Raw genomic sequence first — 27,309 nt, 5'->3', positions numbered from 1 at the left:
AGTGGTGGGCCGAGAAAAGTCATTTAGCGGCAAACATAAAACACAGCCGCGTTGGCCTTTTATTTCTGCCGCGTCCATCCACTCCCACCCTCCATCGCCAGCCTTTGCACAATCTGCCGGGACTCAATCGTAAATCTTACATCCTCAGAAATGTCCATACAAGGGCTCAACTGCTATAGATTTTTTTTTGCAGCAGCAGATTCCGATCTTAGGCATAAGAAATTTGTTGCAAACAACTAATCGACCTATTGAGTAAATAAAATATATAAGCCATAAAATAACATTTCTCTCTTAATGTTTACAATAATAAAGATATGAATCAAAGACAGGAAACAAAAAATACCGTTTTATAACAGAGAAAAATGAGGATAGATGTTATTATGCTAAGAGCAATTTGACTTTCAGCGACTACCCGGGACTGGTCGCCGCCAGTCAATCGCAGGGCAGATTTAGACAAACACGCATCCACACTCTTCAATGACATGCTGTTATTGAGTAGAATTGTGAAAATTGAAAATCAACTCCTTCATACTTCCATCCACAAAATGTCATCATCCTACTGTTTGTAATATTGGTATCGACATTGGTATCGGCGATACCAGCCTTGTCATCGATACTCTGCTGAACTTGGTGAGCCGGTTTTCTATTCCATTTCGACCACTGTCAGTGACATCAGCATGTGTATTGTACTTACTATTGAGTTTGCATCGATATCGTTGTCGGTATCAGCAATACTGGCCCTTTATTTTACTTAGTGTCATGCTTCGATGTACTGTTATTGATATCATCATTGGTGAGACTCGTTTCTATATCACTTTTTGATATCTGCATCAGCGATATAATATTCCCATAGCAGTGTGTTTTCTTTAAAATATTGGTATCAATTCCTGAAGCATACTGGTATCAGGGATACTAATTTACTCTGTATCACAATATCGATATCAGTCACCTCAATATCAGTGTCGATTTTCCTTGACATGCTGCTTTTATTGTGTCCATATCAATAACACCAATCTATATTTAACTTGGCACCAATGTTTTTCAATATATTGCTATATCCATGCGTGCACCGTTTCCGTTTTCCAAAATCATAGCTCCTTGGTGACCAATCAAAGTCTCTTCAGTTGATTTGCGCTTTTGAAGCAGCGTATGCAATGAAGAACAACACAGTGTATTTTTAAATCAGTCTCATTAAAATGGATCTTATCAAGAGCTCGTTCTAATAGTTCAGGGGCAGGGCTAAAAATATTTGGAGTACAAACATATCAGTAAAGATCTCAATCAAAAAAGTCACTACTGTAGCCAATCAGCCAATCACAGAAAAAGATGCAAATTCCACAGACTTAACATTTGAACCCTCAACCTTACAAACCACTCATCCATTGCTCGATCCTCATCAAATTCACTTTGCACCTAATGAGATGACCCGTCACACTTTTTTTTTTTGACCCGCACAAGAAAGCGCTTGATGACAGCTGGGTGACAGCACGCCCACCATCACCATCACCACCACCACCACCACCAGTTTGCAGTTTACACGATTCGAACCCGTCACCTTCTGAAGCTTTGATTGACATGCCACGGAAGCGTAATTGAGAAAAAAAAAACTGTACGAGTCGTCTAACTTCCACGTGCAACTTCCCCGCGCACAATGTTCCGATCGGTCTTACCTCGAGCGAGAGTGGTAGCGGGCAGAAGAAGCAGCAGAAGCGGCAGCAGCCGTGCGACCAAAGTCGCGCGTCCCCCGGAGCTCCGGCGTCCCATCACGGCTGCGTTCGCGGCGGCTCTCCGCGTGATGCGCACTTGCGCCCGTGCATTTGTGGGCTAAAAGAGAGAGAGAGAGAGGAACTAAAAGAAAAGAAAAAGAAAAAAAAAAGCAACAACAAGGGAACCACCCCAAAATAAATAAATAAATAAATAAATAATAGATCAAATAATGGAATTGAAATTCCCGAGCTGGCTAGGCGTAATTGTCCGAGCCGAGCGGTTGTAACGCAGTGCGGAGAGACGAAGAGGATGAAGAAGAAGAGAGGAGGAAGACTTCCACTGTGATACCAGGCGGAGAAAGAGAGCAAGTGAGAGAGGGAGAGTCACGTGATGTTGTTTTCTGCCTTGCTAATTAATGAGCATCTGCTCTCTGATTGGTCCAATGATCAATAAGGTGGATAGGTTAAATTCAAAACACATGGTCTTCTCAAGTAAAAAAAAAAAAATGCATTATGCAAATTTGTTGAGGTGTATAATAACTCAGGAAATAATACTATGTTAATATTCAACGTCAAAGTAGTGTTTGATTCTAAAGTATTGATGCAGTGATAGCAATTTATATTTAACTCGATTGAATGTATTAATGTTCCAGGTCCAAGAAATCGACATGTTTGTGAAGCACGGTATCGATATCCGTATCGATATCTGTATCAATATCTATATTGGTATCATTTTAATCACATTAAGCAGCTTCGACTCTAATGACTAATTTGTTTTAATATAATGGTATAAATATCTGTATCTCTCTTCCTGTTGTTAATAATTATGTATACATAATTGGAATCCTTTTAGGTATTACCGATACCGATTACCTTTTAAGTATTACCGATACAAGTCATCAATGATAGTGGCATCTCTTTTACGTGACATTATTTTTTATCTTACATTGTAAAGTTTTCGGTACTGACATAGCGATCAACAGTTGTTAGGAAATTTGCAGTTTGACCTTGCGTAACTTCATTCGCATAGAGGGAGTCAGGCTAGGTCAAGCCGGGATAATATTTCTGGCTGTAGCCATAAACGTGCATCAAATATTCGGGGAGGCGGTCGGCCCGGGGCTGCGACGGCCTCGAGGCTATTGAGCGGACCGCCGGAGCGAGAACGACGGAACGAGCTTTTGTCGCAACGTCGGTGTTTTATTGGCCCGCCAAAGCCACGTCGGCCCGCTCGCTCGCTCACCTTGAAGATGATGTCGTTTGTCCTGCTGATGACATCATCCAGCAGCAACCGTCTGTCATGTGACACCTCGGTGACAGCACATGACTGACATATTAGAAATAATGGCTCAGAGTAGCTTGGAAGCCTTTTAATGGCAAAATTCAACTTTTTTTTTTATGGCTCAGGGAAGATTTTTTGTAGACAAAATCTAATTTTTCATTTTTTTAAAGCCATGTCAAATTTTTGCATGACTTATTTAAGAGAGTATGTTATTCAAACGACCCAAAATAGCTTTAATTACGATCCAGGCTTTATCCAACTCTGGATTGATTCATGTATCGATTAAGACAGCTCAGTCCATACAACGTGCAAACAAGGGCTTTAAAGAACAAACAGTCGCTCTCAGCAGGGTCATTTTCCAAAAGCAGCAAATATTACAGGGCAATAAAACATCTCTGACATTTGTGTTTATTCTTAAAGGCGAGGCATCTGGCCCACGCGGGGTTCATCGGCGACCACCTCGCGTCCTTCTAAACACACAAAGATGTGAATAGAAGCGTTTAGGCGGAGCGTCCTCGCTTCTGCGCCGCTTCCACGGCCTTGGGCGAGATAATAGAAGAGGAGCCGGGTTTGAGGTGTCGTGTGGGAGGTCTTGCTCGTAGGCACGTTTTCCTTTGTCGCCGTTTGATAAATAATAAATCTTTCCTCAGTCAACGGAGCATGCTCGTGTCGTGCTGAAGGAAAAACTTCACGTCATAGTCGAATGTAGCCTTTTTATACAATATTGTAATTTAGTGGCAAAATAGAACCTTTTCACAACCTAAAATAAATCGGACGTCATAGTCTACTTAGAAAATGAGCGATTTCCTGGGCTTTATTCCTTCTCAATTCATAGCTTTCTCTTTTATATTTTTTGCAGTCTTGGAAAATCATTGCCGATTAGCCAGAAGAGGACGACGATCACGTTGATTAAAAAAAAAAAAAACTTTTAATCAAATCCAAGATTCATCAAACATTTCAATGCTTTCAAGTTTTCTCTGGAATTACAGAACATCATGATTAAAAAAAAAAAAAAAATGCGCTCACGCTAGCTGCGCCTTTTTACAGCGTGAATGACCGTTGCTCAGTTGCATTCAAGGTCGGAGTAAAGCTCTTTGTGTGTGTGTGTGTGTGTGTGTGTGTGTGTGTGTGTGTGTGTGTGTGTGTGTGTGTGTGTGGTAATGGATCCACAATGTGTGTGTGTGTGTGCCTGCTATGGGCCTTCAGCTATATGGTCTCAAGGCTCAGAGAGCATCCCAGTGACAGGGCCAGGGTCCGCCAAGCTAATCAGACCCTTGGGAGTTTCTCGACGCCAACACTTTGTATTGTCGGGAATTCTCTCTTCGCTGCACTCGAGGACAAAGTGGGATAAAGTCACCGTGAGGGGGCTTTTTGTTCTACACACACACACGCTGGACACCTGGATGGTTGGGAGTGTGTCGACTTTTTATCATTCGTGTAGGGTTCAGTGCTGCTCTCATTCCGTCTCTGTTTTAAATCTATACATGGACATTTTTAGCCATGATATTATTCCATGTATACAAAATCGGAGCTTTGTGTTCCCGCCGTCGGCTCAAAGGCATTTTCCCGTGGAGCGCGCCGAGAATCACTCCTCCCACTTTATGGAAATCAAATGCCAAAATTGACTTACTGGAATCCCCCTGAAGCCCTCAGCTAATCTTGCCCCGAAGCTTCTGACATTCACGTAAAAGTGGAGGAAGAAGAAGAACGTCGTTGCCGATTGGCTTCGGGCGGAAGGTGGGGTGGGGGTTTATCGGTGCTGCCAATCAGGGCATCCGGCGATGGAGGATTGTGGTCTCGAGATCCGACGAGGGAGTAGAAAGGAGAGGAGAGACGCGGAATAGGAATGACTACACGCTTGTTTGTATGTTGGGCGAGTAGGGCGGAAAACAGCCTGCAGATGTAAGTTTAATGACGCGGGTCAAGTATAAAACACAAGTGACAGACGGAAGCGGCCTTTAAGGGGTGCTGGCCTGCTGCACACACAAATAAAAGCACCCGCTTGCGTGTCGCCCTCCCGGGAATGGCGTCCAGATTTAAAGGCACTCGCCCGTAAACGAATCGGACCGCCGCGGACGCGGGCCGCCGGTTCCGTCGGTGTGAAAGGTACAAGCACGGAATGTCAAGTTGACGCGGGAATTTCTCGGCTTCCGTGGGAGTATCATCGGCATGTCGCGCAGTTCATCATTCCCGCCGCTGCGATATGACACAAGCGGTTGCCTTTTTATTCTGAGCACCACCAAAAAATTTTGGGAGGCCCACGCCGACAGGAAAAAAAATTCCGATCGATTATTTGGCCGATTAATTAAAACTATGTCATGAGTGAAATAATTTCCTCTTTTAATGGTTACAACAAAGACAAGAATCACCAACATAACATTTCATTGTTTTCCAGTTTCTCCATTAGTTTTTGTTTAACTTTACGAAAGAAAAAGATTGGCAAAAATTGAACAATTTTCCTTTGTCATATATGATGTTTCGCAATGTACGTTAGCATTCCAGCTAGCAAATGAAATGAGATGAAATGAAATAGTTTGGTTGAACATTATGGGCTAACATCTCTACGCGGAAAAACACGAGCGTTATTGTGCTTGTCGGCCATTTTGGGTGGTAAATTGCCTGGTAGTCTTGAATGCATTTCCGAATAAACACCATATTGATATGTGAATGTGTGTTTGCGTGTGTGTGGCTGCAGGTAGGGTGTTACAAATATAAAACCGGGCCGTCTGCCAGCGACGCCTCCGGCTGCGTACATCTTAAAAGAGCGTAAAGCTCTCCCGCCGCAAAGTTCAGACGATGTGTCAGGTCCTCGGAGACCAATTATGTGTTTGTTCATTCCTGCTCAAATCTCTCGTCTCGCCGCTTTGCAAAACAAAACGCCGAAGGTGATCAAGAGCGCGGCGACGGGAAACGCTAGCGTCTGCCCAAATGTCACGTCGTACCGTTGGCCGTGTGTTAGAGGGCGCTTGTTGTCAAACACGTGCCTCTCCGTCTATCTCCAAAGGCCTCATTAACTTTCTCGTCAATCAACCGTATAGCATGCATACATGCAACACTCCCGCGAATTCTCGGCATGTTATCCAGATTAATGTATTGCCAGTGAGATGGATATGTCAGTGAAAAAAATTCTGGCTCCGCCCCCCAGGGACTGGGCTGTTCATTTGAACACATAAGATTAACTTCTACTGCTCTGTTGTGTTGAATCGAAGGCAAAAGGTGAAATCAAAACAAGATGGGCAATTAGCTGTTTAGCTTCAATGCTGTCATTTCGAGTGAGAACTGTTCACACAAGAGCTTTCAACACAACATGATGATGGAGTCATAAATAAAGTGCATCTTTCGTTTCACCTCGCACGAAATTTAAACTTCGCATCCTGGTCCTGGCTTCTCACTATTTCCATGGCCGCACGGCTTTATGAAAAAGTTGTCGAGTAAGATGTATCTTAATAAGGATGTTCTTTCTGCTGACTAACTGTGGCAAAAAGTGTTCTGCCGACTAAAAGACCAGCGTAAATTTGTTTTAAATCAGTTTTGCTTGTCTGCCGGCGTGAATTGTACCTCGGGGGGCGACGAACAAACCTTTCCACTCCGCCTTTCCGCACCGACCTTGAGTCGAGAGCGAGAGAGACGGTGCAGACGGGGTGAGGATTGGCTCCCACCCAAAGTGGAGCAGTCACCTGTCGCCAACAATCAGTTTGCTGCTTGTTCTTAAAACGACGAGCTGAGAGCTTCGGCAGGGATGGGAACATTTGGGTCTCAGAGATGCGGGGAAGCTGCTAATGGTAAGTCGAGACAGAAACCAGACCTGATAAATTGAAAGTTTGCTTAACAAACGGCGGAAACAGTCACTCACGTGATTTAAATTCACCTCACCTAAATAACAAAACCAATGACTGATTCACTCGTATAAAAAAACCCCACTATAACTTAACTCACTCACTCAGTGACTCAAGCACTCACTCACCCAAGTACTGTAACTATACTCAATCATTAAATCACTGACTCACGTAAATACTGCAACTTTACTAAATCACTCACTGGCTTACTCACCTAAAAACTGCAGGTTTACTGACTCTCTCACTGACTCACTCACTCACTTACTCACTCATTGACTCGCTGACTCCTCTTACTGACTGGCTCACTGACTGGCTCACTGACTGGCTCACTGACTGGCTCACTGACTGGCTCACTGGCTCACTGACTCACTGACTCACTGACTCACTGACTCACTGACTCACTCACTCACTCACTCACTCACTCACTCACTCACTCACTCACTCACTCACTCACTCACTCACTCACTCACTCACTCACTCACTCACTCACTCACTCACTCACTCACTCACTCACTCACTCACTCAGACAGACAGACAGACAGACAGACAGACAGACAAGCTCGATTAAAAGCTCTAATGATTCAACATCTGTGAAGCTAAGGCTAACGTAGCTTACTAGCCAGTGGGTGATGAAAAGATGGAGAGGCCAGAGAGGTGAGCGGTGCACTCCATCAACAACGCGGCGGCTTGTTGCAAGCAGGATTGATAAGGAGGATGCTTGTTAGCACACGCTCGCACACAACCGACTCGTGAGCACACACACAAACCAGGTGGTTTCATCTGTCAGCGTAACAAGAGCTCACATGAACAAATGGGAGGCGGGGATGCAGGTGTCAAGGCACGGTCTTAATATGAAATAATAAAGCGTACACATGAAGTCGCAGGGGGGAGGGGAGGGCATTAGCGGGCCAATCGGGGAGCGGCGTGATGGATGAAGTCGGCGGCCGAAGGGAAGAAGAGCACGACGCGTCACATGGAGTTATTTGCGGCAGCGGCTCACTTATTCGGCGGGTGAGCGCCGGCTTAAATCAATCCATTAGATCCATCCGTCACGCCGCTATCTCGGCGGGAGTCAAACGTCTGATGGATGTGCTGGCGTCCGTCGGGATTCCGCCGTAACTACTAGACTCCCGCCGATTCCATTTGCAACTTGTGGAGCCGAGTACGCAGCGGGAGAGGGGAATAAACCAGTCGGGTCTCATAAATGTTCATGAGATGTAAATAATTACACTATTTGTGGGCCAATTGCGAAAAACAGCGAGTCACTGACGACTGCCTCATTTATTTATTATTGCACTCATTGATCATTTAAACCATCAATGGATCACAAACTGTGATTCCCTACACACTTGAATATCATTTCAAGCTAATCTTACATTAGCCTTCAAATCAAATGGTTGGGGCTCTAAGACTCTCCACGAACAACCCAGGCGAAACAAAAATGAAGGAATGTAAACGTTGACTTTTCCAATCACTTTGTTTCTCGCACTTTTTCATCAGCCGCCCGGCCGACAGCCTTTGACCTTTTCACTTTCACACGGTAAAAGTGCTTAAAGCCGCTCGATGAAACAATCGCCGTCGCGGAGGCGACGCCAGGCGAAGAAGCGCTTGAAAAAGCCAGGCGAGAGCCAGCATCCGTCAGCGCCGTGGCGCCGCCCAGTGCCTCTGCAAATCGCTCCCTCATCCGTCTCCTTCGCGACCTTGTACTGGCGAGGTACGCGACGCACACGCCCGTCGCAAACTGGCAGCATGATGGGTAGCTACGCGCTCATGTTTCATCGCTGCAAGGCAAAATGTAGCAATGTATCAGGATCGGAGGGGAATGTTTATTTTGCTTGTTCAATCAACTAATTCCCTAAATATTATTGATGAAGTCAACAACTTTTTTCAGTCAACTTCCAAGCTTACTTAACTCTTTCAAGTTTCACCTAACCAATTTCCTCACCTAACAAACGACTCAAGGACTCACTGAATCATTGACACACTCACTTGCACAAAACTAGCTAACTCTCATACTCAGTGACTATTAATTCACTAAGTCAACATACAGTATTGGCTTACACAACTAAACCACTCACATGATCTGACTCAAGCAACTTTGTAAATAATCAACACTCAATTAACCAACTCAGTCAACCGATTCACTCACTCAGCCTACTCATTTAACGAACTTACACAAGGCTTTTGAACCAAGTTGCTCACCTAACAAACTGACTCAAGACATTCGTTCACAAAAATCCATGCAACGAACCAACTATCTGAACTGACTTACCCAACTAACTCAACCCAGCGGACCAAACAAGACAGGACGGCATTACAGGGGTTTACGCTCAGACGAGAATCTGTTTGCGTCTTGGGGCTTTTGTCCCCACTGGAAAGCGCCCAGGTAGCTGAGTCAGTCGAAGCCTGGGAACATTCGTCATCCCGGCAGCTCGTGACTAATGTTATTATTGTTGCCCGAACCTTGTGAACAAACTAAAAAGACCCCAGCAAATGCTTTTTGTTTATTGTATATATTATATTCTACAAAATGCATTGCTAAGAAACTGTCATGTCATGTTTCATGCAAATGAGCCGATGCTCACCCCGCCCGCCCGCCAACGACCCATACTTGGTTGCTTCCAAGCGATCAAAAGGTCACTTTGCCCCACCTGTCCAACGCTACATGAGCGTCGGTCCTTCCTTTGTGCTAAAACTTAAAGCACCACTACTAATTCAAGTACTTCTTCCTTTCCACCAGTTAAGCTCGTCATGGCAACCGTCAGCCAATGCGCTCGTGACTGGATGTATTTTTATCAGCAGTGCTTTCCCTTCCCTCGACTGCCTCCTTGTTCCACGGCGCTGCGTCGATGCACTTTTTCTATCGCGCCTGAATTGGTTTAATTAAATCTGGGGGTCCCGAATAACGTGCTGATGAATTTCAAGGAGTGCAAGGGGACGTGCGCGAGTATACGTCAAGCGAAAGCCGCGGCAGCTCGCTCGGCCCCATTAGGGCTATGTTTGATCGCTAGCGGTTTGGCATTCACGCCACGCTCTTAATGTAATATTCTCGCATTCATCAGTGTGCATGTTAATCAAAGATTCCAATTGAACTGTCTCTAATGGATCCGGCCGCCAATCTATCCTTATTTCCTTTTTTTTTTTTACGGTCAGGTGCTGACATGATGTGATGTCATTAAATCATTTCCACTCGCGTTCAATGGGATTTTTTTTTTTTTTTTTTTTTTACATTTGGTACAGGTCAGCTGAATATTAAGTGCGTTAATGGAGAAGCCGGCGGCGGCCTTTGCCGACGATGAATGAGCATGAAGTGCGAGCATCTTCATCACGAGGAGGAAGATGAGGAGGAGGAAGAATCTTTGTATACCCAAATTTAAGTAAGTATTTAACTGTCGAGTTTTAAATCGGGGTTCAGGTTTTAAATGAGAGTTTCAAGCCAGGGTTAAGGTTTCCACTTGACGAGAAGCATTGATGAAGTTGTGGAAAAAAGTATTGAAGATCACTTTCATTATAAAGCTTCCCTTCAGATGAGAATGAGGAGTGGGAGGATGAGTAGGATGAAGATGAACAGGTCTAAGGGGAGGAAAGATAAGAAGAAATGGAAGAAGAGGAGCAGTAATAAGAGGTGGGGAATAAGGATGAAGATTTGGAGGAGGGTGGAGGGAAAAAAAGGAGAAGAGGTGGAGGAGAGAGGATGGGGAAGGCGGAGAAAAGGCTAAACGGAAAAGGCAGCAGGAAACAAGTAAGCTATTGTGCACTAAGTAACACTTTGCTGCTGTTTTAACATCATTTACTCGACGTCTGCTGGTTCCCGTGTTCTCATTAGATTGGGCTTCCGTGCGGAACGCTCAAACAGCGTGTTTGTTTATTTAGCTTGTGGTAGCTTCAGCCACACCCGAGGTTGCAGGAGAAGCCAAGACTCAAATCCTCACTAAATGATTCCAATAAGGAGAAAAAACAAAGGGGGGAGTCCAACTTTGGCCGTTGAAGGGGAAAGACGAAATATAAGCAGGTTGCATTTGTGGCAGTATTCCAAATAATGTCCTTTTTGTGTTTAATACAGAGCTGGTGTTCAATTATGTATCATCATTTGTTTGCTCAATGGGTGTGGCCAGTGTAAAGCAATCTTCTGATTGGCTGATGGGGCAGTTGCAATCAAGCCCTATGAATTCTGCCTAGTAACAATATTGTCATAAAAGAAAAGATTACGTTTTTCTACTTGAAAGCAACCCGTACGGGCAAAGCGACCTGCTGTTGCCGTGATGAATATGAAAATGATTATCGCAGCTCAGCAGCGTAGCAACACGCCGCCTCCGAGGCTTAGCGCGTACGTCTGGGAATTTTTCTATTTGGCGACGCCATCAGGCGCAAAGCTGCGCCGAGCCTGCCCTGACCGTTTATTAATAGACGGTCTGAAGCGGACGCCAACCGCCGCCCTCCCCAAACACGGGCGACCAATCGCCCGCTCCGTTGCGGCGGGAGGAAAGTGGGACGGAACATTGCAAACAAGTTGAGGATTAAGATTACAACTTCACAACTCCACAGATATTCCAAAGGTTTACTTAGTTGATGAGGTTAGGGTTTCAAATTAGGGTGTCAGCTCAGTTTTTAAATGGACAGTTTTGAGTCAGGGTTAGGGTTGAAAATTAGGTTAGGGTTTCGAGACAGGATGTCGAGCTGTTTCAAAGTAGAGTTTGGAGGTACGGTTTCAAAATATGAGTCAGAGTATCAAGCAAGTTTGCTTCTTATACTCTAGCGGTTGATTTTGCTTGGAGACACGGTGTCCGTGCACATTGTGCTCATCAATAATAAAACATGTCAATCTTTCGCCGGCCACTGCGGCGACCACTCGGGTTGCAGTTTGATGGACAGATACTCGATGGTCGAGGAGAAGCGATACGGTTACACCGGGGCAAACGCTCAAGACGGGGAGAGATGAATGGCGATGAGAAAAAACGCCAAACAATCTGGGTGTCAAAATGGGATTTCAATGGATAATTGCATTAGGAGATAAGCGGTGATTCGCCGCCGGGCTTGCTGCGTGGCAACCGTTCGTCTAACGAGGTAGGAAAGGAGGAGGTGCGATATCAGAGGTGTTGCTTGGGACTTTTGGCTCAAAAGGCCTTTCGAGCCACTTTTTCGTCAAATGCGTGTTGTTCAGCAAAACCTGCGGCGCACAACTGCTCTTAAGTCAATAAAATGTTTCATTTATTTATTTATTTTTCTTTGTTGCTGCTAAAAATATTCACGTCGTTTTTACATTGGGAATTCAACTTTAGGAACAGAAGTAGTTCAATTATTTTAAAAGTAGAGTTTTGAGACAGGGTTAGGGTTTTAAATGAACAGTTCAACATGGGGTTAAAGTCAGGTTTTAAGCCTAGGTTAGATTTCACTTCAGGTTAGCTCCAAATGTTGATATTATGACGGTTCTCTGATAAAGGGCCAAACCCTGCCCACAGCTCCTCCGAGCATCTGGGCTGCAGCCCAAACATCCGGCTCTGGATGGTTTTTTTTTTTTCCTGAAACAAACATCGACGGACAAGTCATCAAAGAGCATAAAACATGTCGGCGCCATCACGTCTGGAAAAACTAGCCGCTGCCCATCAGAGCGCATGTTGCGGCTTGAATGGGAAACATCCAGGGAGTCGGGCCTGGCCGCTGGCTCTCCAGCCCGTGACAAACCTTGTCCCAATACAAAACTGCTCGTGTGATTGACGGCAGTCCGGAGGGTGGACAAGCGCGGTGACGGAGGAGGGGGGGTAATGCAGCTGATGAAATGGGTTGCAAAGCATCACTCTGCCCTCATCAACACCCACTGCGGCCCCTTAAGTGGCTTTTCTTGCCGCTATTGTGCAAGCATATTTTCCTGCCGAGTAAGACCTCCTGCTGCTTAGACCTATCTCTTCATCGGCCTCAAAACAAGCAGCTCTCACATGACCTGAACAAGCGCGGCTGCTTTGTATTAATTAGAACATTAGCAAAAACCCAATCAGATAAAACTAAGCGTCTACTTCACAACAAGCAAGTTGGGACCATATAAATAAATGAACAAATATATTTTGCATATATTGCAGCTTATTCAGCCACTAAGAATAGTTGTGGCTCTTCTTTGTTTGTTTGCATGACTGTATTATAGCGCCCCCCGGTGGCTGAGACAGGCACATCAAAAGGAGCAGCACAATTAATTTAATTGCAGCATTAAATCACGATATATAAACAATTTAATTCTTCACCTTTCATTACTTTATTACTCTGTCTCATTTATACTGCCCCAAGTGGCCAAGGTGAGCAAACCAGAAGGAGCAGTACAATGTTTATTGAATTGAAGCATAAATTGTGGCAAATAACAATTTAATTCCTTATATTCTGTTTCATATTATGGAGTGTTGTTTTTATTGTAGTACTAAACAAATGTATTACTTGGGGGGGAGAATTCCACGTCCATGTCTGTTTCAAAAGATTTTTAATCATATGAATTCCTCAGATGGATTCATCTGGTTCTGGCCGCAGGCTGTCGGAGGTTGAAGGAAGTCGCGGCGTATGACGCAACACGGCGCACAAAACACCCGGGCAGCTCGCCTCGGTTGTCACGGACGGCTGCACGGCAAGGCCGAGCCGTGCAGTCTATCATGTCCACCACGTGGGCTTTGTTGCCCTAATGCTTGAATCAATATGAATGAGCCGCTTGAACAATGGAGCTCCACGTGTCCTTTTGGGGGCTTTGCAACTGCAACGGCAAGGGCGTGTGCTTCGACACGCGCTTGGATCGCAGCTGCAATCGACGATGAATATTGCAACAGCTCGGAATCTCGCCGCCAAAATAAGGGCATTGGGATGAATTCAGTTTATTGATTATTACTGGCTCAATGCAATTCTGCTTGTGTCGAAAAAATAAAGTGGTTTCAAGCTGCCAGTCAAAAGTCAAGGCTTTCATATATTTGTAAAAATAAACAAACCACTGCAAACAAGTGCATTCTTCTGGGAGTGTTCTAGAAATCCAGCCCCGGAACCAAGTCTCACTTCTTTACAGGAAATTTGGTGGACATGTCTATCATGAGTAGACCCACCAAAAAAAAAATATACAGGTCTGCCATTTTGGTGGATGGACATTTTTAGTCATGACAAAAACAACCCACATAAGGTCAGATGGTGACCAAACTAAAGCTCATTAGGTGTTCCTAATATTATGATCTGCCCTTACATCAAGATATCGACGCTAGCAGTGACACATCCCGTAGGAGATTTAAACTTCTCATCATGCATCATCATCCCTGCCGCTACTTTTTGTCCTCACATTCAATGTGTCGCTTTCCTCCCTCCATCCCTCCCTCCCTCCCTCACCTCTTCGTTCGCCACCCTCCCAACCCACCCACCCACCCAGTCTCTATCTGAGGCTAATGGCACATGCAGGTTCAGCACCATTAGTTGGCTCTGTGGACTCGAGCTGCACCTATTACAGCGCCGCCGCCCGGCTCTCTGGAGTGGGTCGAGCCTACTTTATCACTGCTTAGCCACCACCTTCTCCCCGGAAGGTCACGCGTTTCTAATGACTCGTGACGCCAGTCGCTGGCGGTCGGCGAAAGCCACGACGTGGGGAGCGAGCGAAAAGGAGAATTGCCAGTCGTTTTCACAGAAAGAAAAATTGAGAGAGAAAAAATACAAGTAAAAAATGACTCCAGCTACAGAACAGCAAATGGTTACAAATTCATTCGATTGTGATATGAAAAGTTCATTTTTAACAACGCCCCCCGCCTCACCTCTAAGCACAAATGATGATTTTGACTTTGCTCGACGTCTTATGTTGTCAGTAAAGCGAAAAAATGTCTGCATTGCAACGAGTTTATATTTAGTTGCAATTTAATTGGCACTATTAAATAGGGCAAAAATACGCCTTTTTTTTTTTCCAGATATTTTCTGATTTGTTTTAGCATAACTTTTTATTTTCACAATACATACATTAGTTCTTTATTTATACTGAAGACCAAAATAAAAAGTCAAATGTTAGGCCTGTAATTCATATGTTGTTATGTTAATTGGACATTCAAGTTATTGTATTAATGATCAAAGATGGGTTATGATGGCTTTAATTTCGGGTTCGAAACTCTTTTTAGGGTTTCAAGTTTGTACACACTTTCTCCCGTTTGTGCCGCTGCAAGCTTCTGACCCAAACTCGGCGGATGTGCAAACAGCCAGCAGGGTTCAACGAAAAGCTTCATCGCTTACTGAATCGTTTCCCAATGCTGTCATTTTCTTTCTTCTTCTTCTCTGGTGCTCCATTTATGTGCCAAGCAGACACCGCATTAACCTTCACCTCAACAATCTCATCTCAGACGCTTTCTCTCAATAAAAATTGTCAGGCCACAAAAAAAAAAAAATCATCCCTGACTGCTTGCTGATACTTCCTTGGGTGTTTAATGCAAAGAATGTCGGTGGAGGCGGCGAGGTGAAAACGAGCCAGAGTGTGAAATGAACAGTAATTAATGTTGAATAAAGACTAGTGCGAACGGCGCTGCCGCTAATGGGAATGAGATTGCATTCTTTCTCTTGTTCCTACGCGCCCGGCTTCTTTTTCTTTGCCGTCTAATTCAATCAATACGCGTCGAGCGCCACGAATGGACGCGGCCCGCGGGCCAATCCGAGCTAAGCGTCCGAGACGCGGGATGGAGTCCATAGAGCCGAGAATAAGAGAGAACGAGAGAATACGTCAAGGATTCAGGGGCCGGTCAAAGAAGAGCAATCTGCGCGGGTGGACGGACGGCAATGGAGGCGATAGATCGATAACGCTCGGATGGACTCGTTGAATGGGATGATGATGATTGGATGGATGGAAGGATTGTTAGAGGGAATAAATGAGTGGACTAATAAATGACAGATGGCTTCTTAGAAAGGACAGTCGGTTGGAATGATGAATGGACGGATTTGATGGGTTGATAGCTTGATTGGAGTATGCTTGGAAGGATGGGATTGGGAAGGAGTGGGTTGATATTACGCATGGTTGTTTTAGATCAAGGGGACTTCAGATTAGTCCAATGTTTTGATTTGAGTCCCTTTTGGGTGTTTTTAGCTGTGAGTCATTATCCCGTGTGCCAAGACTGATGCCAAGTTGTTTGACACGGAGCAGCACATTTCGAAGTCGAATATCTTGATTGCGTTGAGATTTGATAATTTCCTTCCGGGAATTGTGCGCCGGTGTCACTCGGAGTCAAATAGTGCAAATGTTTGTTGTCATAAGTGTTGTCAGGATCCTGACCCGATTGAGGGAGTAGTAGCGCATTTACATGCAAACAACACAGCCAGAGAGGAAGCCCGGCATTATCTATTGTCTTCTTATCTGGAAGTGTGTATGTGTGTGTGCGTACCTGCTGGGTGGTCAAAGCTTCTAGAGAATGCAGGTCACACTCTTGCTCTCGCACTTAAAGGAACTTGTCGGTGAATAAGGAGCGTGGTTAAAATTCCCAACCGTGCCTCGGCTCGGAAAATAAGCAACACGGTCACGAGACGAGAGGTGGTGCCATCTCTTAAAAGGTAGCCAAAACGTTACGCCTCCAAACGCCATTATGTTTATCTGGCACCTTATCGCTGGCCTGGAATTACGGAGGGCATTCGGGATCACGCCACGCCTCCGCGTTGGGCCTTCCGAGACGTAAACGATGGAAGGATTGTCTTATCTTTGGCTTATGTTGTAATTTGTGAATTAAAAAAAATGTTGAAATTTATGTAATTTATTTAAAAAAATATTCATTTAGGTCCTACTTGGAAACATTTTTTTTTTGTATTTTTGCATTTGATTAAAAACAACAATTTTTGCATATCTTAAAAGAGCTGAGCGGTCAATATTAATTGATTAATGGGTCAGGTCCGACTTGTAAATATCAAAGACATTTTTGCATTCAGTGAATGTCTAATTTTTTAAACCACTATTAATCGGAGGCAAAGTCAAACCTATCCGCGAGGCAAGCGTGCTAACCGCTAATGCGCCCTTGCTGGTTCAACTCTGCTAATCCAATCAGCGATGATCAATGAGTATTGAACGTCTGACCTGTCAATCGTGTTGCTGTTTTTGTTCATGTTTTTTTCTTTTTAGGATGGTAGGCAATGGACATCAGGGCCCGGGTTCTTATCAAGGTGCCCCCGACAATATCCAGCAAGCCCTCATCACCATGTGTTAATAAAGAGATGCAATCAGCGTCAACATTAATTAAAAGTAAAGAGAGAATAAACAGTAGCGCCGATCGATTCCGCTCACGCGCCGACGCCATGCCTGCGAGGTGGCGGACGTCTCCAGCGGAATACTAAACGCCTCGCAGCGACAAGGGTCGTGACCTAACACTACGATCAATTCCAGTTTGTCACCCTTCCTCGCCTACCTCAACATGACATCGCCCCCTCTTTCCTGTCCTATGTGTAAAAAACATGCAGATTGGCTTCATTCAAGAATAATTTCATTTTATGATGATATTTACAAAAATGTTGATTAAGTGAAGTTTCAAAAATGTTCTTCAGCTACAAAAACTCACAGGTTATCTGAGATTAGGGCGACTGAAAACTCTTCATTGTTTACAGTTGGGTCAGTTGCAACAATTAATCAATTGTCAAATGAATCGTTATTTTATTTTATTGACTTTTAAAAAATGTGTACGCTAGGTTGCTAGCTCAAAATGTGTCTTTGATGTTTAAGAAAATACATTTGGTTGATTCGGGACTCAAACTTAACCTTTGACTCCACAGAAACATATTGTAGAAAGTAAAATAAAATAAAAAAATCAGATGTATATCATAAGACACCAATATGGCGAGTTAAAAACTGTTGAATCAAAGATTCATTTCCTGCAAAGCATGTTGGGAAGCCGCCGCCGACCACCATGGAGTTGCGCACTTGACAAATTGTGTGGATTTGCTGTGTTTACCTCTTTTTCAACTGCCTCCTAATTATCATTTAACCCTAATTAACCCGCACGGCCTTATTAACGTCGAACATTGTGGCTGGAAAGCAGCCTGCCGCATTCCGTCTTTAATCGGCTTTCTGCCAGTCCCGAGCACGAGTGATGCGTGTCAGCACATTTACGTGCACACACACACTCACACAAATATGTGCACGCTACAAGGACGGCGAGGCTAAAGCGTCATTGCCATACTCTTTGCTTTCTTCCACGGCTTGAATTGAAAAACATTTTCTTATTGTTACTTGATTTTTTTTTTTTTCCCACACAAATTGACCTTCACATTTCTAAAGCGATTTTTCTAAAGTTTCCTTCAACAACAATTCTCTTCTTTTAAAACACTAAAACTGCTTTGAAAACCTCACATAACATTTGGAGATTGTTCAGATTTCCGGTTGCCATGAATTTTATTTGTTTTTTTAACAAAAATGCAAAGTTGTAGCATCAAAGTAACAAATTGTAAAGTATTGGATCCTACTACATGTAAGATAGGGACACAATTAGCCCAAACATAACACATATCGCTTACCGTCGTGGCGGCAACAGGTGACATTTTTTTTTTTGCCTGGAGGGAGGGTGCGAGTGACCTAAAATGTATTAAGAAGCAATTACTCTCTAATCACGCTGACATTATCAAGAGACAGGCAATATTCCGATGATGCCTGGGCCAGACTTTTCCCTCCCCTTATCGCTGTTCCGTTTCGTCGGGAGCGTTTGCTTTTTTGGCCCGCTGTGCCAGAACCGGGGAGTGATGAGACACGACGGTCCAGTGCCCCGCGGCTGATAAGTTAGAGCGGGAGGCTGTGCGGCAAAACTCATATTTTATGTAACAGATATTCCACTTTCTATCCCTCCCTTCGCATGCTTATCTGGGCCAGTTGTGGAATTCGGTGGCGGGGCCAGTTAGCACAACGGGTCCAGTTCGGTCTTGCCTATGTGACTTACCTTGCTTGGGATGTGACTTCTTTGTTTTCTTTTTCGTTTGTTTAGGTCAGGATGGACCACGTAAACTCACAAACATACTGTATACACTCCTCGGAAAAAGTTCAACTTTCCGAAAGAACGCTAAGATTGACCTAAAATGCATTAGGAGCTGTCTAAAAATTCTTAGATTCATTTGGAGAGATGTATGCTAACAACTGTTTTATGTATACCACCACTGAGTGGCAATGCTAATTTGCTGTAGTTAGCAAAGGCTGCTAATTAGCCTTTTGTTACAGTTTTCCAAACAAAATGGATTAAAATAAAATTTTAAGTAATGTAATTAGATGCTTGTTTGCGTGATTGAAACAGCACCTGGAGGGAGGAAAGATAAGACAACTAGCACTTTTAACATATCCTAGCAAAACATCCTCATTTGCTAGACATATCTTGAGCTGCTAATTAGCCAGGCGTTAGCGTTTGTCGACTGCAAAAGTTTCACACACAAACAGAACTCATCAAATGTGACAAGAACCTGTGAAGCAACAGGAAAAATAAAAAGCTCCAAACATTCACCCGGAAGTGAGTGATGAGAGCTAATTAGCTTAGCTACAAAAGAGAGTCTACTTGTTTGTCGCTTCATTGAGCTTTTTGTCCATCATGTTTAATGAGGGTTTTTAATCTGTAAGCCCGGAGAGGAAAAGCGCTTGCTTCATTTCAAAGAATACAAGAGTAATAAAAAAACATGATGAAAGACGGTATAAACCAAACCATTGTGGAAAACTTAGCCAAGACTTTTGAAGTCTACGACAAATCTAACCTGTCAATGGTGACACATGATTTGTTTTTAGATGACGCTAATGTACGTGTCTTTCACCTCACATCGGTTTTCATTTGACCTTTGACATGAAATATAATTTTGAGTCTTAAAACATTTTTTTTTGTAAACGCCGAGGACAATTGTAAGTCTTTAAAGATCTCATACATATTTAAAGACTGGTGGAACTATAATCAAGGTCATGTTTTATTTGTATTGCATTAAAGGCAATTCAGGCATCAACAAACTTTTGTAAATGGAAAAAAATAAAAAAATCTAATTAGTCTCAATTGAACCCAACGGGACATGTAAAAATGAATACCTCTTGGCACATCTGCTTTCATTTTATATTTTCAACCTAACATCCTTTTTTTTATGTGTCAACTCCAAAGACACACGTCGCATATGTCTTGATAACCACGAGTCTCCGGATGAATTTCTGACTTTGTCGATGTTGCCGCTAACGAGCGAGGCGTCAGAGAGAGTCATAAAACCAAGTCATTTCTCTTGTGTTTTTCGCATTCGCCAGTAAAACATCTGCTGTTTGCTAACAATTACCCGCAGGAAGGCTTTTCACATCATCCATCACTCGGCGAGGTCTGTTGGTCTGCGTGCGAGATGAGGTTCCTCGCTGAAGACTATTTGTCACTGGCAAGCTACACGTTCAAGGATGAAGAGCGGTTTGATTTGAAGCAAACTACGGCGAGCTCTCAAATGTCGTTAACTCGTTTGCCGGCGATGAAGGCAATCGGCGAGTTTATATTTGACTGCATGTTGGAGCAGATGGCACATATTGCAATTAAGACACGCATGCCAGGTGATTCGATTTTACCGCCACTTTATATACAAACTCCAAAATGCAATTTTGCTAGAAATTGCTTGTGAATGTTGGAGAGCTGATGCTAATCTGAAACGCTGTAGAATTAATTGAATTGTTGAAATGTCCAACGCGAGACTTGAATATGGAATGAACTGGTTAAGAAATATGGAAGTGGTAAATACTGTATGTCTATTTTAATTTGATGAATCATTCCATACATTTCCCCCAAAATGGAAAATAATGGGAAGTTTGTGTGAGAAATGTGTCAAACCTTTTACCATATGAACTTTTCCTGTAAGCTCCAAGAGAACATCTTGAAGCTTTTCCTATAATTTTACTGTCATAACAGCATTTTCCCTCGCATCGAAGCTATTATGCGAGCGATTATGTTTACAGACGAGCTTCTCGGGAAACTTTCAAAAAAGAAACGCCACATGTTGAACGAGGGCGTGGGTTCGTCATTGCTGTCTCGTCAACTCGCGACACTGATGGATGGCGGCTGTCAAATGCTCGCTCGGCTCTTTCTCCCTCTTCTTCCTCACTGCTCACAAAGAATCAATCGACTTCACTTAGTGCGCCGATGCCCCGACGACAGTGACGAGGCGGGAATAACGCAGAGGTCAAACATTTCGGGCCTCTAATGAACAAAATGTGAAACATTTGATTGTCTCAATAAAGTTTTTGGATTTTGACATCACGCACATCAATGAAAATCCGTTGACGTGTTTACTTCAATTGTGTTGTTTTAAAACACTTCGATGATCGTGATTACGAACATTATCGCTAACCGGTCAAACAAACTGAGTTGGAGTGCACATAAAAACCAAATACTGTCATCCGGATGTAGACAAAGATGTCCGCCTCACATTCCACAGATTTATGATGACTAGTAAGACACGTTAATGACTGAGTGACACATCGACATCATAGCTGACACTCGGCTGGTTTTATGAGCACACGCCGAGGCTTTAATGTAGTGGATATGCGAGCGTGCGTGTGCATACACGATGAGCTGCAACAGCCAACAACCTCATCAGTTAGTGTGTATTCTCAGCCGGCTCCATTATTAAAACCCTACTTGAGTAATTGTATTATTTAATTTATATTTGCCACCTCAAAGGAACATAATAACATATTGTTCCCTGTTTATACTGAACTAATGGTAACCTTTGACAGGCACACAAGACACCATGTATTATGCATCCGGCGTGGCAATATAAAATATAAATCAGCAAGGCATGCTTCATTTTTAAAGAGGACAGATGATCAGCTACGCCTTTAAGCAGGCCGCTTTATTTATTTTTTATTTCGCAAAATCAATTCGTCGATTTATCTTTGGCTCGAGGCGCTCGGAATTTTATCGCAGGGGTCCGGTGTGAGTCGAATGTACAAAAGAGCACGTTGCCAATGAAAAGGGAACGGTCGTTATTTCTACCGCCGCTAGGGGGCGTCAAAACATCGAAACGAAAGACACTGCCAATTGGTTTGAATGGCAAAGGTTACTGTTTTAAACAAGGGTCAGGTTTTTAGTTTTAAAGCCAATTTAAACATTTAAAATTAGGTTTTTTATTTATTTATCAGGGTTTCAAGCCAGGGGATGCATGAGAAGTTATCTTTTCAAATTAGAGATTCAACTCTGTCGGGCATTCAAACAAGGCAGTTGTGGTTTCAAAGTAGCGTTTTGCTGCAAAGGTTAGGATTTGAAAAGAAAATTTCAAGCCAGGCAAGGAATCCAAAAAAAAAAAGAGAGGGAAAAAATATATCTCAATTTTCCGGAACATTTTCAGAGTCAGCTGCATAAGTCTGTGAATAGAATGCATTTAAATAATAATGCAAGTTGAAATGTCACTTCTATTAACACGTCTCGCTCGGCATGACATTCAACAACAAGCTCACCCCGTGCAAAACAACAAGGTGAGCGCACAACACACCGCAGGACTCGATCAGTAAATAAATCAGCAGTTGTATGAATATGTAAATGAAGGTTGACTATTATTTATTTATTTTCATTTTTACTCTGTTGGGTCCAACTCTACGTGTGTGTGTGTGTGCGTGCCAACTAACCTTGAAGATAAAGCATCAACACGCTGCTGTCTTGCCTCTAATAGGCTACAATAAGAACATCTTCATTACGCCGCCCTCAGAGACGCTGATAACGCAGAATTACACACACGCACACACACACGCGGCCATAGAGCGATAAAAGGGCTGAATGTTACAACAAGGTGAAATGTTACACCTCTTTGTGCTCTTTTTCACAAATTAACACTTTAATCAGCGAGGTGAGCCAAACCTGCACACCTCATTTCCCACACACATGACCTGACCGTGCAATTCATTGCGGGCATTTGGATGATCAAATTAAGACATTGAATTTACAAAAAGTTCAGGATTTTTCAGGCAGGAATAGTAGAAGGCAAAGTGAAATAATTATTTTAAATACACAACGTGCAATTGCTTGTCTTATGTTTAGTTTGACCTACTTGACTTGACATTCTACAATAGGTTGAATGGAAGAATGTAAAAATGACATCAAATATTTCCTGGAACCAGACACGAAAACAGATTTTTAATCTAAACAACAAGCACGGAGGAGGTCATTTAGAGTGTGGATTCATTAGCCATCTAAACAATAAGAGTAAAAAGAAACCAGAAGCTGAAATCTGTTTAAGCGTGGTGAAAAAAATAAAATAAATGTTGCGTCAATGTTGTGATTGGGATAAACGTCTAGAAATGTGTCCATCCACCAGTTGACCTCACAAGCAATTATTTTTTAAACATAATTACTGCTATTGCCATTGTTGATGAGGGTTGAGAAGGCTGCCAGGAAGTCAGAGTTGACGCTCAATCAACATAGTCAACAATTAATGGACAAAGTGCTTTGCATATGCACATGACGCGCTTTCACGGTATTAAACTGCAGTTAGCGTTGTTTGAATTATGGACGGACAAAAGGATGCTTTGCGGAAACCGGACGGAACCTTCTGGACCTTACACCGGCTCAGAATGCACCAGTGAGTGGCAGCAATGCGGCATGGCAGGAGGTCGTGTTAATTGGGGGGGGGGGGGAGAAAATGAGCTGAGGATGAAATTTTAATTCAAAGGTTGCCGTCTAGTTAATGTACAAGTGCATGCTTTTGGATTATTTAGCGACATGCAACTACCACTTACTAGAAAGCATTTAAATTACATTAAAACCACATCAATATTTGACGTGGGGAAAAAAAATGAAAGATTTTAGCTACCACTTGATATAAATGATTCCAGGAAGAATAGTTTTAGGCATTTGCTTTTACTTAAAAGCAAATGAAGAAAATTGAAGAGACCATTGAAAGCAAAACATATATAAAATGTACTTTCGTTTCTCAGAACGGGGTTAAGTGACTTGGGCAAGGCCCTTCTGCTTTCTGGTGTGGTTACCTGGCCCGTTACCATGGTTACTTGCTATGCAGCAGCTGTTGAAGCAGCGGGCCATCAAGAAAGGAGGCAAACATTAACATCATTGTCACGTGGTCGCCATCATTCTGGGGTTTTTTTTTTATTCTTCTATTTTCCCCGTGGCTGCGGTGAGTCATTATCATCGAGAGAGCACAAATATCAGCAAAGGGTAAACCGGCAGTTATGTGAAGTGCAGAATTTACCTCCTTGATGGAGGAAGGAAGGAGAAATCTGAAAGAGGTGTCGCTTATCACTTTCACATTGAAAATGAGGCGGCGGGTAATTGAAAGGAACGCAGTGATTCCAGCGGTCCTTTCGTCAACAACACAAAACGTTCGTTAGCACTCGCACATCCTCTAACGACTTGTTTTTCCCGCTACCGGCCTCGCAATTAACACGCACGCCGGAATATCTCTCCGGTCCAATTTAGAACACCAAATCGCGATAGTGATGACGTAACTCGGTCACAGTAATGGGAACTTACTGTACTTAAAAGGGAACTCCAGGAAAAATAATATCTGCCCATACTAGTCTAAACACAGGATTCAAATTCATACCAGGGGCGGCCATTTTGTTTTATGAATGAATGGACGTCAAAGTGCCCTCTGACTTACATTGCGGACATCATAGCTCACTTGATCTTTGGAGAAATGAAGACAAAGGGTTGAAAAAATAAAATAAAATAGGCCCAGAAATTGGGAACGCACTAGACTCATTACTCTGAGCCATGTGCCGGTTGTGTTGGAAGCATAGCCGTTTAAGCTAGCTCGATAGCGAGCGTTTCCCAATAACTCAGAACACGTAATTGTATCAAAGTATGAAACCATCCATGAGTGTCATTACAATGAAAATAAAAAAATATGACTTACATTCTTTCTTTCGACTCGTCAATGTCGTCGTCGCCTGTTGCCGAGGTCTTGTCTTCAAGGGAGGTCGGGCTCTGTCTTCGTGCTTTAGGGTCATAATAGAAATATGAGAAAGGTATTTTGTAAATCCACTGTTAGCTGAAGCATCAGTCAGTAGCATGCAAATTGTGACATTTGCCATTTTACAAATCCTCTCCAAAATGTTCAAAGAGCAGCAGGTGGTCGTTGGTGAGCGTGACGCTTGATCTTTTATTTGACAAAGCGCATAGGGCAACAAAAGGTCTCGATTGTTTGCTTTGGAAAAATGCTGGAATGACTCAAAAAGCTGCTATCGGTGCAGCCAGTGACGAGAAGTGACATTTTTCAGCGTCTGGAGAAGAAGATCAGTCTGTCTGGGTGTTATAAAGGTTTAAACTTCACAGAGTGATGTTTGACATTTGGACTTCCTCTCTTGTGTGACCTTATGTCACATCATGCATCAGTCGAAAGTGGTTTCAGACAAAAATCGCTATAAAAGATGCATTTTGATGGGGAAAAAGGAGCATGAATTCCATTTCGGGTTTTAACATGAAGAAACATTAAGTGCAATTATACAATACAATTTTTTTTTTTTTTAAATTTGATATTTAATGTTTTGTGAAAGGAAAGAACGTGATGAAAGCTGCAAGTCTTGATTAAGATGGTACACCTTTAATCCAAATGAGCAGTCAGCACTTCTTTTGCAATTAAAAGAAAATTAGGGATTTATTTCAAACAGCAATGCAAAACGGTCACTCACCAACAACCATGTGACCATCCCAAACTGCACACAATAAATATTTAGAAATGGAGAAGCTTTTTTAATTTAAAGATTAAACGTCTTCAACAAGCAAGAAAAAATCAGATTCCCTGATTAATTTGTGAACGTGTTTCCATGACCTGGATGACAAAAATTGTGAAGAAAAAAAAACATGACATTTTCAAACATCACATGCAGCAGTTCTAATTTCACCTCAAACCTTTGAACAACAGCGCGACCAAGTGGTCAAACATTTAACTGCACACATATTTTACAGTCAGTAGATGGGCAGTGTATTTTTATTTATTCAGATACTTTGAACTGAAAAGTAGAGTCAAACTACGTTTAAACGCCCCCCCCCCCACTTGACTGATGTATGTATTAGTGTAATCACCTCATTATGACAGAAAAGAATCTAATGCTGCAAAATCATCTCATGGGAAACTAATTACAATCAGTTCATTATTAGAAAGCGTGGCAAATGATAATGAATACTGACCTCTCAATGTGGTGTGCTTTCAAGCGTTAATAATGATGGCATAGTCGGCCAAACTTCTTATCATGAGCTAGGAAGCATGAGTGGCCTTGCTCCTTTATTAAATTTCACACATTGACTGAAAAGTGGATAAAGGAGATAAAAGAAACACACCATTATGTGATAATCTGAATTTAACAACCGGCACTTCGCTTCGCTACAGCATTTGTATTTTATCCACAAACATCGCCAAATTCAATTGTACATCAAACATATTAAGATTAACAGACAACAATTCTACAATTTTAAATAATAATAATATTCTGAAGAGACGTGTTCCATGTCGTTACCTTTTTCCGCTGTGCTTTCATTTATGTTTATTTGTTTGGGGGCAGAACATAAGAAAAATATTTGAAACTAATAAGTCAAAGCGGATTTCCGTGATTCCTTTCGCGCGAGACGACGTTGGTCACTTCTGGTGATAATTGGTTCGATTCCAAACTCGCAATTTTACACTTTTGATACTTTCTTCCTGCTCAGTGATTGGCCAGAATGTGCGAGGAAACTGTTGTCCAATCAGCCGCTCTTCCGCGTTTGAAATTATTGTTGGTGTGACATCAGTGTTCATGCATGCATCCCTTCCGCGCTATGAAGCCCAAAAAAATAGAAAGACACAGAATAAGTCTATTATACTTTGCACTTGAAATTAATGTGAAAACTTGATCATTAGTACTAACTAGACTAACTAAGAGTCCCAGCATTATTCATATGACCCATCAATGAGATGATACATATATTGGAATTAAGCTCTGAAGTTGGAAAGTGGTGGCTCTCAAAAGAGCCGTTAAGGTCGTAGGGTGGGAGCTTAAGCTCTTTCCCCGCGGATACGACGTGCCAACTGGATGTCTTTGGGCATGATGGTGACCCGCTTGGCGTGAATGGCGCACAGGTTGGTGTCTTCGAACAGACCGACCAGGTAGGCTTCGCTTGACTCCTGCAGCGCCATGACAGCCGAGCTCTGGAAGCGCAGATCGGTTTTGAAGTCCTGAGCGATCTCCCTGACCAGACGCTGGAAGGGCAGCTTGCGAATAAGCAGCTCGGTGGACTTCTGGTAACGGCGGATCTCGCGGAGAGCCACGGTACCGGGCCGGTAGCGATGGGGTTTCTTGACGCCGCCGGTTGCCGGGGCGCTCTTGCGGGCAGCCTTAGTCGCCAGCTGCTTCCTGGGGGCTTTGCCTCCTGTGGATTTACGTGCTGTCTGCTTGGTTCTTGCCATGTTTCCTGTTATGCCGCACAAGGAAGTGGTAGAAAGCTTGGGCGTCTGATGGTATTTATTTGGGCGAGACAGCGCTGATTGGTGCGTTCAAGAACAGCCCCCGCTAAAGCCGCTCGACTATTGGACGACACGATTTTTAATTAAACCAATCACCAGT

The 27,309-nt window shown here is 43.1% G+C and overlaps 2 protein-coding genes across 2 annotated transcripts in view; both read right to left on the bottom strand.

Moving 5' to 3' along the window:
- The window catches only part of LOC147048113 (netrin receptor UNC5D-like), a 50,237-nt gene extending 48,161 nt beyond the window's left edge, over positions 1-2,076 (bottom strand). The window contains exon 1 of the mRNA XM_085926736.1: positions 1,671-2,076. Within this exon, the coding sequence (XP_085782862.1) occupies positions 1,671-1,764 (94 nt within the window). The 5' untranslated portion in view covers positions 1,765-2,076. The remainder of the gene's footprint in view (positions 1-1,670) is intronic.
- LOC147048112 (histone H3-like) lies at positions 1,787-27,160 on the bottom strand. Its single transcript, XM_085926725.1, has 4 exons — positions 26,227-27,160; positions 25,901-26,015; positions 24,627-24,708; positions 1,787-1,824 (listed from the first exon to the last, which is right to left on the bottom strand). Exon 1 carries the CDS (start codon positions 27,150-27,152, stop codon positions 26,742-26,744), a length of 411 nt encoding a protein of 136 aa, XP_085782851.1. The 5' UTR covers positions 27,153-27,160; the 3' UTR covers positions 1,787-1,824; positions 24,627-24,708; positions 25,901-26,015; positions 26,227-26,741.
- Between the last annotated feature and the right edge of the window lie 149 nt (positions 27,161-27,309).

This window comes from Syngnathus leptorhynchus, chromosome 12 (genome assembly GCF_054491065.1).
Source record: "Syngnathus leptorhynchus isolate UIUO chromosome 12, UIUO_Slep, whole genome shotgun sequence".
Taxonomy (NCBI): Eukaryota; Metazoa; Chordata; class Actinopteri; order Syngnathiformes; family Syngnathidae; genus Syngnathus; species Syngnathus leptorhynchus.
Note: the sequence above shows the minus strand (reverse complement) of the source record. Positions and strands in the feature narration are given on the sequence as shown.